The sequence below is a fragment of the Cervus canadensis genome, chromosome 19 (assembly GCF_019320065.1).
Source record: "Cervus canadensis isolate Bull #8, Minnesota chromosome 19, ASM1932006v1, whole genome shotgun sequence".
NCBI classification, from domain to species: Eukaryota; Metazoa; Chordata; class Mammalia; order Artiodactyla; family Cervidae; genus Cervus; species Cervus canadensis.
In genome coordinates this window covers 5,258,232-5,271,952 of record NC_057404.1, presented here as the reverse complement: position 1 = coordinate 5,271,952, position 13,721 = coordinate 5,258,232, and the positions used below count along the sequence as shown (strand labels likewise).

Below are 13,721 nucleotides of genomic sequence, written 5' to 3'. Positions count from 1 at the left end.
AGACAGGGAGCTGACTGTGGCTCAGATCATGAACTCCTTATTACAAAATTCAGACTTAAATGGAAGAAAGTAAGGAAAACCACTAGGCCATTAAAGGTATCAGATCAATTCAGTTCAGTCACTCGGTTCTGACTCTTTGAGACCCCATGAACCGCAGCACGCCAGGCCTCACTGTCCATCACCAACTCCCAGAGTTTACTCAAACTCATGTCCATAGAGTCGGTGATGCCATCCAGCCATCTCATCCTCTGTCGTCCCCTTCTCCTCCTGCCCTCAATCTTTCCCAGCATCAGGGTCTTTTCCAGTGAGTCAGTTCTTTGCATCAGGTGGCCAAAGTACTGGAGTTTCAACTTCAGCATCAGTCCTTCCAATGAATATTCCGGACTGATTTCCTTTCGTATGACCTAAATCAAATCCCTTATGATTATACAGTGGAAGTGACAAATAGATTCAAGGGACTGGATCTGATAGACAGAGCGCCTGATGAACTAAGGATGGAGGTGTGTCACATTATACAGGAGACGGTGATCAAAACCATCCCCAAGAAACAGAAATGCAAAAACCAAGAAAAACACGGCTGTCTTTAGGAGGCCTTACAAGTAGCTGAGAAAAGGAGAGAACTGAAAGGCAAAGGAAAAAGGGAAACATAGACCCAACTGAATGCAGAGTTCCAAAGAACAGCAAGGAGAGATAAGGAAGCCTTCCTCAGTGAACAATGCAAAGAAATAGAGGAAAACAATAGAATAGGAAAGACTAGAGATCTCTTCAAGAAAATCAGAGATACCAAGGGAACATTTCATGCAAACATAGGCTCAATAAAGGACAGAAATAGTATGGACCTAACAGAAGCAGAAGATATTAAGAAGAGGTGGCAAGAATACACAGAACTATATGGAAAAGACCTTAATGACCCAGATAACCACGATGGTATGCTCACTCACCTAAAGCCAGACATCCTGGAGTGTGAAGTCAAGTGGGCCTTAGGTAGCATCATTATGAACAAAGTTAGTGCAGGTGATGGAATTCCTGCTGAGCTATTTCAAATCCTAAAACATGATGTTGTGAAAGTGCTGCATTCAATGTGCCAGCAAATATGGAAAACTCAGCAGTGACCACAGGACTGGAAAAGGTCAGTTTTCATTCCAAACCCAAAGAAGGGCAATGCTAGAGAATGTTCAAACTACCATACAATTGTACTCATTCCACATGCCAGCAAAGTAATGCTCAAAATTCTCCAAGCCCAACTTCACCATTATATGAACTGAGAACTTCCAGATGTTCAAGATGGAGTTTAGAAAAGGCAGAGGAACCAGAGATCAAATTGCAGAGAATTCCAGAAAAACATCTACTTCTGCTTCACTGACTATGCTAAAGCCTTTGACTGTGGAAAATTCTGAAAGAGACAGGAATACCAGACCACCTTACCTGTCTCCTGAGTAACCTGTATGCAGGTCAAGAAGCAACAGTTAGAACCAGACCTGTAACAATGGACTGGTTTAAAATGGGGAAAGGAGTACGTCAAGGCTGTATATTGTTACCCTGCTTATTTAACTTATAGCAGAGTACATCATGCAAAATGCTGGGCTGGATGAAGCACAAGCTGGAATCAAGATTGCTTCAGTAATATCAACAACCTCAGATATGCAGAAGACACCACCCTAATGGCAGAAAGCAAAGAGGAACTAAAGAGTCTCTTGATGAAGGTCAAAGAGGAGAGTGAAAAGGCTGGCTTAAAATTCAACATTCAAAAAACAAAGATCATTGCATGTAGTCCCATCACTTCACAGCAAATAGATGGGGAAACAATAGAAAATAGTGACGAATTTTATTTTCTTGGGCTTCAAAATCACTGCAAGATGGTGACTGCAGGCACAAAATTAAAAGACAATTGCTCCTCGGAAGAAAAGCTATGACTAACCTAGACAGCATATTAAAAAGCAGAGACTTTGCCAACAAAGGTCTGTCTAGTCAAAGCTATGGTTTTCCCAGTAGTCATGTATGGATGTGAGAGTTGGACCACAAAGCAAGCTGAGCGCCGAAAAAGTGATGCTTTTGAACTATGGTGTTGGAGAAGACTCGAAGAATCCCTTGGACTGCAAGGAGATCAAACCAGTCAAAGCTAAAAGAAATCAAACCTGAATATTCATTGGAAGGACTGATGCTGCAACTGAAGGCCACCTGATAGGAAGAGCCGACTCATTACAAAGACTCTGATGCTGGGGGAAATTCTGAAGGCAGGAGAAGGGGACGACAGAGGATGAGATGGTTGCATGTCATCACTGACTCAATGGACGAGTTTAAACAAGCTCCGGGAGACGGTCAAGGACAGGGAAGCCTGGGGTCCTGCAGTTTATGGGGTCGCAGAGAGTCAGACAGAACTGAGTGAGTGAACAACAAATGGACTAATTAAAGCAATCAAGGTTCTCTATGTAGAATGGCTGTTCATTTGAGTTCATGGAGGTGACAGTTTATAGTAACAGTGGTGGGTGTTTACACCAACAGCGGTGATCACTAGCCTACTTTCAACAAGAGTCACTCAACGTCTGACCATCAAGAGGACTCAAGAAATTGCAGCATTTTTGTTTTTCTGGGCAGTAGAAAAGGACAATGATTAGCGGCAGGCCAACAATGATTTACTCCTGACACAGACATTTCACCTGTACAGATTCAGCAAAGAGCAGGTGGAGTGAACCCCAAATTTGCTCAGTAAGTTTATCAAGGACAGCTGGCTTGCCAAACATTCAGGATGACGAAATGGGTAACAATACTCTGCATGTGTATCACACGTCCTTGTACTGTGAAACCCTTACCCACGGTTCTGAACGGCTCATTTAAGAATCTGCCGTTGGCTGACCCCCAGGACACCATGCTCTCCCCTAATGAAACAGCATGGGGGGTAAGATGCAACATACCCTTTTGGCATTAAAACCCATAGTTAATGGATCATAATTCACACAATTGTGAAAGTGGTAAAATTCCAGTCTGTCAGCTGCACCCCTCTCTCTCTGACCGGGAGAAACCAACAGCGCTCTGGTTCTACCGCATTCTTCTGGGTCCCGCCAGTCTCTCCCGCAGTCAGTCTGCCTGCAGGAACAAGGCCAAGGCCTTGCGTCTAACTCCAGGGCTCAAGCGCAACAGCCGAGAATGCATTTACCTCACCTCTCGCTTGTCTCCCACAGGACAAACTGCACGCAGTCTAACTCCAAGATATTCTGAGCCAAACCGCAGCACGATCCGGGAAATGTTTTAAATGAAAGGACAGAAGAAAGTAAACTTTTGGTTTGGCACTTCTAACAAACAAGTGGGTAACTTTCACCAACATTTCCGTCTTTCTACATAAGCTACCAAATTGGGTGATGCAAAGACATTGAATAAGGAAAAGAACATAATTTCTATTTATGGATCAGCCTTAAAAATTTTAAATGTATTATGTATGCTTTACTTCAAACATTATATATTAGTATAGTAGTACGTGCATGTAAATAATCAGTGGACGTGTACACTGGTGGATACATGCTCAAAATTTTTTTATCAATGGGCTGCATGATTAAAAAGGTTTTAGTTCCTAGACAAGGGATTGAACCCAAATCCTTGGCAGTGAAAATGCAGCGTCCTAACCACTGGACAGCCAGAGAATTCCTACTAAAAAGGTTTTACTGTCTTTTATTTATTTAGCATTGCTATATATTCTTTTTTTCAATTTTTTTAAAAAAAATTGAAATACAGTTGATTTACAATATCGTGTCAGTCTCTCTGCAAAGCCACAGACATGTAAGCAATGAACTCAAAGCTACACACAATATCAGAACCTTCTCAAATAAGGAAAAAATGGCTTTGCAACCCACAGAAGATCTTCCCATAAAGATGACTTTACTACTCTGCAAATCTAGTGTCTCTGAAAGACAGCGAATGCCTCATGTTTAGCCAGGAGCACAACTAGTTTGGGACTAGCCTATCTTTGAGCTATTCCTTTTAGTTCACAGCTGCCTGTTAACTTTAAGGGGAGTTTGCATGCTAAAGAAACCACACCTGTTGCAACTTAACAAGAAAGGCGAGAGGTTAATGGAACAGAAGAGACAATTTGTTCTCTGAGTGCTGCCTTTGTAGGTGTCATTTCATTTCAGTTTCTATCACAGACTGATAAAACACATATATCAAAATCTTTACAGATACAAAAGCTATTTAGGAAACAGGATCACTTTTTGAAGAAAACTCAAGCCCACAGCACACGGCCTATTTCCGTCTCATCGCACTACATCTTGGAAGCACGTTTGTATCAATGGAGACATCTTTTAATAGGACTGCAGCCTTCAGGTCTATAACCTAGAGAATGGTGACTTAAACACAGGACAAGACTAGCTCAGTCTGAAATCTGGCTCTGGCAGACTAAAATTGCGCATGCCTGTTGTTTCAACTTTTCTACATCACTGGTTCCAACAGACAACAAAAAAAACCACGCATATATATACACACGCACGCACACACACAAATGGGGCAACGGAAAGAAATGAGTGGCAAGTGGCTGTTAAGTAACAGGGCTGGGTACCTGGGATGCTCTCTAACTTTCTTCTGAGCTCTTCATTTTCTTGTTGCAGTGAGATCACCTCCTGCTCCAGCTCTTGGCATCGGGGACAGTAGCCTTCCTCTTCCTCCTCTTCTCCTCCTCAGGCAGCGTAGAAGATGACGGGTGGCCATGGGATTCAGAGGTTGCTGGGGAGGTCCAGCCACCTAGCGTGTGCACGGGGGATGCCGACAGGGGGTCCACGTCCGCCAGGTGGCCGTACTCGCCGACCGAGGAGGTGTTTGGAGTTGGAAAGCTCCCTGAGAGCAGGTAATTTTGCAGGGAGTCAGTGAAAACTCTCAGAAATGCAGAAGTTTGTTGTTTCCTTTGCATATATTGCATCTCAATGTCTAAATTGTCTGAGGTCTGACTGTGGACCCCTTTGCCAACAGGACATGGTTCCTGTCTTTCAGTATAACTTGAGCCTTCCTGCTTCACACAAGATATCATGGATTGAGAATGGTTGGAGTCTAGAAGTTTGCCTCCACAATTTAAGAGGCTAAGGACTCGGCTGCATTGTTGAGCAAAAGCGTCCAAGATCATACGACTCTCTGAAACAGAGGAGAAGACACGTCAGAGCCTGACAGCCAAGACACGGGACAAACAGGGTCCTCGACTTGGAGCTCAACGTTCAGAAATGTCAGGAACACGGACCTCTGCTCTCTGCCGCACACCCGTGTGACACAGTGAATCCACACGGACCTGGATGCACAGCTTCCTGCTGCTCCCGATGAGCCGCTCCAACTCGATTCTGGGGAGCGGCTGGATGGGACCAGGGCGCCAAGTAGAGACCCCCTGTCCATGGCACGGACTGGCCTGCACAGCTCTGAACTTACACCTCTGGCTTCACTGATATCCTCACTCTAATGAATCAAGCCAGCCCTGCAGACTCAACTCCGCACTGACAGGGGCGCTCACGGCAATCGTCACTGCTGTTTCCGGAGCGCCCTCACGCCCTTGCTATCAATCAGCTGATACAATCCCCACGGAGGGGACGCTGCTCCCAGATGCGAAGTGCTCACTAAACATCCAAGATAAAAGAAGGAGTGGGCCCATGAGGCAGATGAGGAGGAGCCCCAAAGTGAGACTGTGTCATCCGACGTCTGGGTTCGCACTCTTTCTTTTCCTTTATCTGATAACTTAGGCTGACCTACAGCAGCAGCATCCGCAAAGCAACAGCGCCCTTCTTAGGGCTTCTCCCACCAGATCTCTTAACTGGCACGTACACAGAGGGCCACTTAGTTTCCACAAACGTATTCTAAAGCGTATGAACTGTAAATCAGTGGAAAGCAAAAAACTCATAGAAAGCATCAGTTCACCTCCAAAAGAAAAAATACAGAAAAGCCATCCCCCCACCCCGCCCTGGTCGATATTGTGAAAATGTGACTCAAGGTTGTCAGTCTAAGGGTTTTGAAAATTCACCCTAAACGTAAATGCTACAAGAACATTCTCTTCTTTGTAGACCACCACCCAGAACGGGCAATTTATAAATACCCAGAGAGAGGTACTTTTTTAGGGTTTATGTTTGGCAACGAGGGTGTCTCTTATTTCCTCTCCCCTCTATGTAAAATACTGGCAACAAACAAAACACTGTAGATTCTAGATGCCAACATCTATTGTTTATTATAGAAACATAACTAGTCACTGAAGGACTGATGCTGAAGCTCCAATACTTGGGCCACCTGATGCAAAGAGCCTGCGCATTAGAAAAGACCCTGACGCTGGGCAAGATTGAAAGCAGGGCAAGAAGGGGACAACAGGATGAGATGGCCGGATGGCATCACTGACTCAGCGGACACGAGTTTGAGCAAGCTCCGGGAGATGGTGAAGGACGGGGAGGCCTGGCGTGCTGCAGCCCACGGGGTCTCAAAGAGTCGGACACGACTGATGTCCGAACAACAACTAGTCACCTGCCGTCCCTGGAACTTTAAAACTGAAAAACGGTGAGATGCTCAAGGGTTTCTCTGGGGACAAAGAACCAGAATAATTGTGATTTAAGAAAATTGGTTTCTCTAGAAAACCCAGGTTAATGACCAGCAAAACCAACCTTCAGAAACCTCCATGCAGTACTTCACGCTCTTCGTCGTTTTCCCTTACTAGTCTCCCTAAGTCACTAAGATACGAGGGGAGTGGGAACAAGGCTCCTTTTCTCACTATTTAACAATTCACCTAAGGCCCAGAGCATCAGGAAGCACCCCTCACATCTCCCAAGTCTATAAAATGCTACCATTCCTAAATCCCCCAGGAAAAATGACAAGTCACAGAGGCCTGCACCCTTCAGCTCAGCAGAGACCTCAGAGACCGCATATTCCATGAGTGGACTGGAGCTCCAGGGCCAACACAGTATCTCAAGAAATACTGAATACACGCGGGGACTCTTGTAGATAAAATAGTATCTTCGTTTACAGCATTTGTATTCTTATCCTGAATCCCATAAATATGAGGCACAGGCCTGTTTTTTTTTAACCACAATTACTTTTGAGTGCTGAAGAAAGAACTACTTGCCAGGTATAGCTTTAGGCCAGAGCTGACTGACGGGCCGGGAACTTGACCCAAGTAGCAGCCAAGGTAAAGCCGGCTTCCTACTTTGGAGAAAAAGGGATGGGCGTATGGGAACTATCTTTCCTACACCAAACACTGCAAGTCACGATGACTCTGCCCCCAGCCAGGTGGAAAGGAAGAAATGAGCTCATGGTCTGAACTGAGAGGTAATGGAGAAAGACTTCAAATATTCTATTTTACAATGGCCAAAACCGAATAAATCAGAAAGTAAACAGCTGAACCATAAAAGTGGAGAGGTTTAACATGTTGCATTTTCATTTCTTACTCCCGGGTTTTTGTTCTTTTATTAGTAAAATCAAAGAACAATATTGATTGGGGATTCTCAATTCTGGCACATTAGCAGTTTTCATTCATTTAATCCTATAATCCCATTCCAGACCTGAAGTTGTATTTGCTGTTTGCATTTTAATCAGAATAGTCCCAATTGATTCACAGCCTATACACCTTTAATATAACCTTGATGAAAGAAACAAAATATGAAAGACTAAAACAGAATTGCTTAGAAAGAACAGCTTGAATGTATTTGTCCAGTGTCCTAAAAGGAGTTCAGCTGTCTGAATATTGATAAATCACATTATGGTATAGATTTTAAGGGGAAAAAAATCTGATGTATAGACAAGCATGATTTGCTTTCTTAAGTGAAGGATAAACTCGTAATATGTTGAGAAAGTCATTATGTATTATGCTATATCATGAAGATAATGTATTAAAGTGCATTCAGAACATCAGAGAATAGTTGTAGCCATAAAACAGTTCTTGCCTGCAGTTTTTCCAAATGTTTTATTCAGAATTTGTTCTCAGAACTGATATATGTAAACATAGCCACTGAAGCCATTAAAAGGCTGAATTTTCTTCTTTTCAGTACCTTATAATATTTGAATAGTATTTTATGTCAATATATTGAAGAGTGCAATGAAAAATGTTACTATCATACTATCATAATCTTTCCACTTAACACATATTGCAGTGAGCAATACTTCACCTTTCCAGACAGAATCTAATTAGAAATGCAGCTACTGTGTGATGCCCGTTACTGCTAAGAAATGGGGAAAAGTTCTGTTTTCATATGAACACAGTTGTATGGCACACTGATCCATGATTCTTTTTTTTTTTTTTGATCCATGATTCTTAATTGAGCAAAGTGTGAATGTGTATTTTAAATTTTTGAACTCCCCGCCCCCCACTAGTGACAGAATGTTCCACTCAAGTGATAGCATTGTTCCACTATGCTATAACATTCTATGGATAGAATGTTCCACTCAAGTGAAGTCAATAGATTACAGAGAGGCTTTAACACAACCTACTTTATCTCCAACTTCTCTAAAATGGAATATCACAAAATATTATTTAAAAATCATAATCATAAAGCACTCTAAAATGACCACGTTTCTCAAATTTATTTTGCTTTGTGAAACCTGTCGGGAGATAACATCATGTTGCAAACTGTGCCTAGTCTGATTTCAGAATCTGAACGGATGATTGTTTTTGTAATTCAAAAAGTCATTTCTAGAAATTCTTCAGAATTTAAGAGGTTTAATCCATCCTAAATCTGGTAAGGGAAGAGAGATGGGAACTCAGCAATGAAACACAGGCTCCCTACTTTAACATCCTTCTTTGTAAGTAAAGCCTTGAATGGAATTTGCCCATCACAGCAGATCCCCAAGAGTATTCTGTTTCTATGAAGGAGATCACAGTAGTCAAGATTAGTGTTAACCTTTTGATTTTAGCCCAGTGAAGGGTGAAATATATTAATATTAAAAATGCAGAAGCAGAAAAAAATTTCTGTGACCTATACTACCACGTATCCATATATTTATTATAATCTATCAAAAGGATTTCCAACTAGCTCAAAATACATGATTTTCTTAAAACATTATCATAACTTCTTTCTATGAGAGGACTTTGTGGCAGAGAAAATAGAAGTTACAAAATGAAAGCATCTCTGGAAGCATCACCCTGTTCTCAAATCAATGAACTACTCTATGTCTTAAAAAAAAAAAAAATGCCATCGGTTTTTTTTCCCTAATGGCAAACATCAACACAGCAAAACAGGATGCAATTTTTCTAAATAAATAAATCAATGATGTGTCAAAAATTAACAGATGAGTTAATATACTCGGTGCTATCAAAACCAGATGGTGCTTCCTAATATTCATCCTGCTCAGTCAATCCCTGAATATTTTCTGGACCATCGGTATATAAAATAGGATGCTGCTATTTGTGATGGCAAACAAAAGCAATCATGCCTGCCAAGCACACACTGTAACAGGCAGCATTTCAGCTCTGCTAGACAGAAAGTAATTAGAATGCTTTTAATGTCCAAAAGAATGATGCTGATAGGCTGGCACAGATGTGTAGATTTATGAATATTTATATGGTGGTTTATAGCTGACACTTTTATCAGTTGAAGAAGATAAAATATCTGCCTGACTCAAAAGCTTGACAGTCAGGTTAATAAAATCTCATTAAAGAGAATGACCTATGCAATTATATAGGATTTATTGTAATTCATTTTTGATTGTACTCTGCTTAAAGATGCAATTTCCCATTTCCTGATGCCAAATTTAGGCTGCATATCAAGATCTACGTGGGTTTTAACTCTAAGCCTCCCACAGAGGAAAAATATGCTTTTAGAACCATGGTATATTACCCCTTTTAAGGAAAATTATTCTCTTCAGGAGATTTTATAAGAACACTGAAAAATCTATTTTAAATCATGTGTCTCCTCTCAATGGTTTATGGCCCTTAATGGCAAATAAGGTTCACTTCAACCCTTTCATCTTTTCACAGCCTTTACTCTGGACGCTCAGTTATCTCTCTTCCATCCTTCACTCATTTCATCTCACTGATGTTTTGATTATTTTCAGTTTACCAGGTGGCCTGAGACACTGTAATAACACTGCAGTAACACTGTAGTGAGGGTGCAACAAGCGAACCCCACCCTCTACTTCTACTCCACCAAGTATGCTTACATGGCTGTCTGGGCACACACGCTTACTGGTTCAAAGTGGAACCACTAGATCCTCAATGAGCCAATCATCTCTTCAGCTGCCTGTCCTTCTGAGGGCCACTCACATCACTGTGCCCATTAAGAGATGGCTTTGTCCCCAGTGATTAATATTATGACCACAATTCATGATGTCTAGCACTAAGGTCCTTTTTTTTGCCCCTGACCATTTGCCAAGAACTGACTCACTGGAAAAGACCCTGACACTGGGCAAGACTGAAGACAGGAGAAGGGGACGACAGAGGATGAGGTGGTTGGATGTGGTCACCGACTCGATGGACATGAGTTTGAGCAAGCTCTGGGAGTTGGTGATGGACAGGCAGGCCTGGTGTGCTGCAGTCCATGGGGTCACAAAGAGTCAGACAGGACTGAGCCACTGAACTGAACTGATTTTCCTTACTGCTAGGAAGAAACCTACAACCCAATTCCCATCGTTCCAACACGCACATGGCATCCTATCCTTGGGGCTATCAAGCTTATCACTCCATGAGCTCTCTTAAAAAAAAAATAAGACAAAAAAAAAAAAAAAAGAAGAAACGTTGAAAATAAAGGGAAATAAGAAATACAGGGAATCTAAGGAGCGTCAGCAAGCTCCTTTTCACTCTTTTAGATTCAGTGACATGATTTCCACCTGGGGACAGAGACATACTAAACAGGACAACAGAGTAGACACGGAGAGAGGACATTCAGAACAAGGTAAGAAGGAAAAACCAACAACAGAAACTCTTCATGGATGAGACTGGGGAAACTGCAGGGAAGAAGGGACCCTGGAAAGGAGAGCAAGTAACTGGTGCAGAAAACAGAATACAGGAAAAACAGCAGGAAAGAGCAAGGTTAAAACTATGGATGAACGTGGAAATGAAAGGGGGCAGGGTAAAGGACTGAAAGACAGTCAGCGAAGTCTGAAAGGAGAAAGCAAGATGAGCTTAAAGACCCAAGTGCACAGATGAAGAGGGGGAAACCCCCAGTGAACATGGCGGCTTGGAGGTTGTGCAAAGCAGTAAGCGAAGTCCAGAATATGGGGAAAAGACCCAAACTTCTGAACAGCAAGAAAGCAGAGCCAGGAAATGAACAAGCAATGACCATAAACTAGTTTATGAGAAAATCAGAACCCAAACCCAGAAAGCGCACAAACCTCACTAAGCAAGAGGGCAAACACTAGAAAAATGAGGAAAATGAAAGCAGGATAGCCTATCAACGAATACAAAAGCACAACAGACTACAAATACAGGGGAAAAAAAAAAACACCTCTTGCAAACAATGAGGACATCCACACAAGAACCCCTCCAAATCAGTGAGGGATGTGACAGGACAAGTCTTCACTATAACCTGTAATTAGATTTTCTTTCTCAAAACCAATCCTTCATGTGTCAAAATATTGACAAACAGCAGAACAAGAGATTAGGCTTCTATAACTCATTTCAAGACAATGCTCCTATTTTCATTAGGAGGAAAAAAAAAAAAGGCTTTGGATTCACTCATATGCAGGATTCGGAGGGCTCCGAAGTGCCGTCAAAGGCCTGAGCAGGAACTTTTTCAGCTCCGAGGAGCGGGATAAACGGGGCTGCGCGTCCCCAGGAAGCAGAGAGCACCCCTGGGGCCTGCGGCCTCTCCCATCCATCAGCCCGCCTCCCTCCCCGCAGCTGGGCGGGAGGGCCGGCTTCTACCAGAAGTCTCGTACCCGAGGGGGAGTGCTCCCGGAACGGGGCCGGGGCCCAGACAGCTCGAGAGGCGCGGGATCCGCCGTGCAGTGGCGCCCACCCGGCGGGCGGCGGGCCCAGCAGCGCCCGGGTTCCGTCCCTGAAGTCGCGGCCGCCCGCCCCGCCCGCGGGACCCGGGCAGGGGGAGCCCCGCGTCTCACAGCGCCCGCCGGGACCCCGGGGGCGGGGGTGGGAACAGGGGCAGGCAGAGAGCGCGCGCTCGCACAGAAAAAAAAAAAAAAAGAAACCTCCCTGGGGCCCGCGGAGGGTCCGCGACTGAGCGAGGGAGAGCGAGCCAGAGAGCAAATGCGAAGGAAGAGGGAAAGAAATGGAGAGGGGGGAGAGAGAGAGGCAGGGGAGAAGTAGAAGGGAAAAGTGGAGCCGCAGAGAGGAACGGGAGAGTGTCGCCGGGGAGCGCCAGCCTCTCCCGGGGCGGCCGCCGCTGCCCCCCGAGGGTGTCCGGCCCCCACTCCCAGCCCGCGCGCGGCCCCCGCAGCCCCCCGCCAGCCAGGCCGCCCGTCGCCACCGCCGCCCTCCCCGGGCGCCAAGCGGCGGAGACACCTGTTAAGAGGCGCGCGCGCGCCGTCGGAAGCCCGGGACGCGGCGGCGGGGAAGCGCCCGAAATTGCCGCCCGCGCGTGGAGGCCGCCGGGGTGCGCTCGGACGTCCGGGTCCTCCCGCAGCCGGTGCGCGCGCCCCCTGCCCACCCGCGCTCTCCCCCGCGCGGCCCTCCCGCCGGGCCCAGCGCGCGGCAGGCTCTCCGCGGTGCCCGGGCTTCTCCTTCCCGCGGCCCCGCCCTGCCCTCCCCACCCCGGCCGCGGCGGGACGGAAAGTTGCGCCCGAGAGTTGGTACCTGCGCTGAGCTCCAGGCTGGCGCCGTCGCCGCCCGTGCTGCTGCTGCTGCCCGCGGCGGCCGCCGGGCTCGACCCGTACCTGACGACGGCGGCGAAAGAGGAGGATGATGACGCGGCGGGGGCCGCGGGCGGCGGCGCCGTAGTCCTCAGGTGGCCCTGGGACGCGGCGGGCGTGCCGGACGGAGACGACGACGACGCGGCGGCGTTGGCCCGGCCGGGCCCGGGGGGGAAAGATCCCTGCGCCTGGAACTGCTGCTGCGGCGGCGGCGGCTCGCTGCTGCTGATGGAGACCGCGGCGTGCGGGGCGAAGGGCGGCGGGGGCGGCCGCACGTGTGGCAGCTCCACCAGGGTGGGTCGCTCGTAGCGCTTGGCCAGCGCGGGCCTCTTGCCGGGGAACGTCTTGAGGACGCTGTAGGGGCCGCGCTGCTTGTAGATTTTGGGGACGCTGGGCCCCTCCTCTGCCGGCTGCATCTCCTCCTCCATCCTGCGCCTCCGGGTCGCTTCCCGGCTGCACGCCCCCTCGGCGCCCGGCGCCGGGCTCCGAGGATGCCTCTGCCGCCCGCCCGCCGGCTGTGCCCGGGTGCGCGCGAGTGGGAGGGTGGGTGTCTGTGCCGCGGCCGCCGTCACCGCCGCCGCCTGTCGCGAAGCCTGGCATCGCCGAACCCCTGCGCGGGGGGCTGCCGCCCGAGCGCTGATTGACAGGCTGCCTCGCCAATGCCTGGAGGGAGAAAGGAGGTAAAGAGCAAGTGTTTAGGGTAATATCTGCTAATGATAATGGGGGCGGGGGCGGAGCCTGGTGCCGCCGCTGCCGCCCGCGTGGTGGCCGAGCCCGGCGTGCGCCTCCGACGCGGGACGGAAGGAAAGAGCCGGGACCCCGAGGGCGTCCTGGTAACAGCGCGAGGTTCCGGCCGGGACGAGACTTCGGAGCCCCGCGCACTTGAGGCGCCTGCTGTTATGGGCGGGGCCCAGTTTTAGGCCGGCGCTCTCGGCGCCCCCTGCACGACCCCAAACTCTCGGGTTGCACCCAGCTGGGAGTAG

The 13,721-nt window shown here is 47.0% G+C and overlaps 1 protein-coding gene across 1 annotated transcript in view; it reads right to left on the bottom strand.

The window, feature by feature from the left end:
- Positions 1-13,316, bottom strand: part of BEND4 (BEN domain containing 4) — a 33,224-nt gene extending 19,908 nt beyond the window's left edge. Inside the window, 3 exon segments of the mRNA XM_043438881.1 lie at positions 4,547-4,660; positions 4,663-5,112; positions 12,683-13,316. Coding sequence (XP_043294816.1) covers positions 4,547-4,660; positions 4,663-5,112; positions 12,683-13,166 — 1,048 coding nt within the window. The 5' untranslated portion in view covers positions 13,167-13,316.
- Positions 13,317-13,721: the final 405 nt, after the last annotated feature.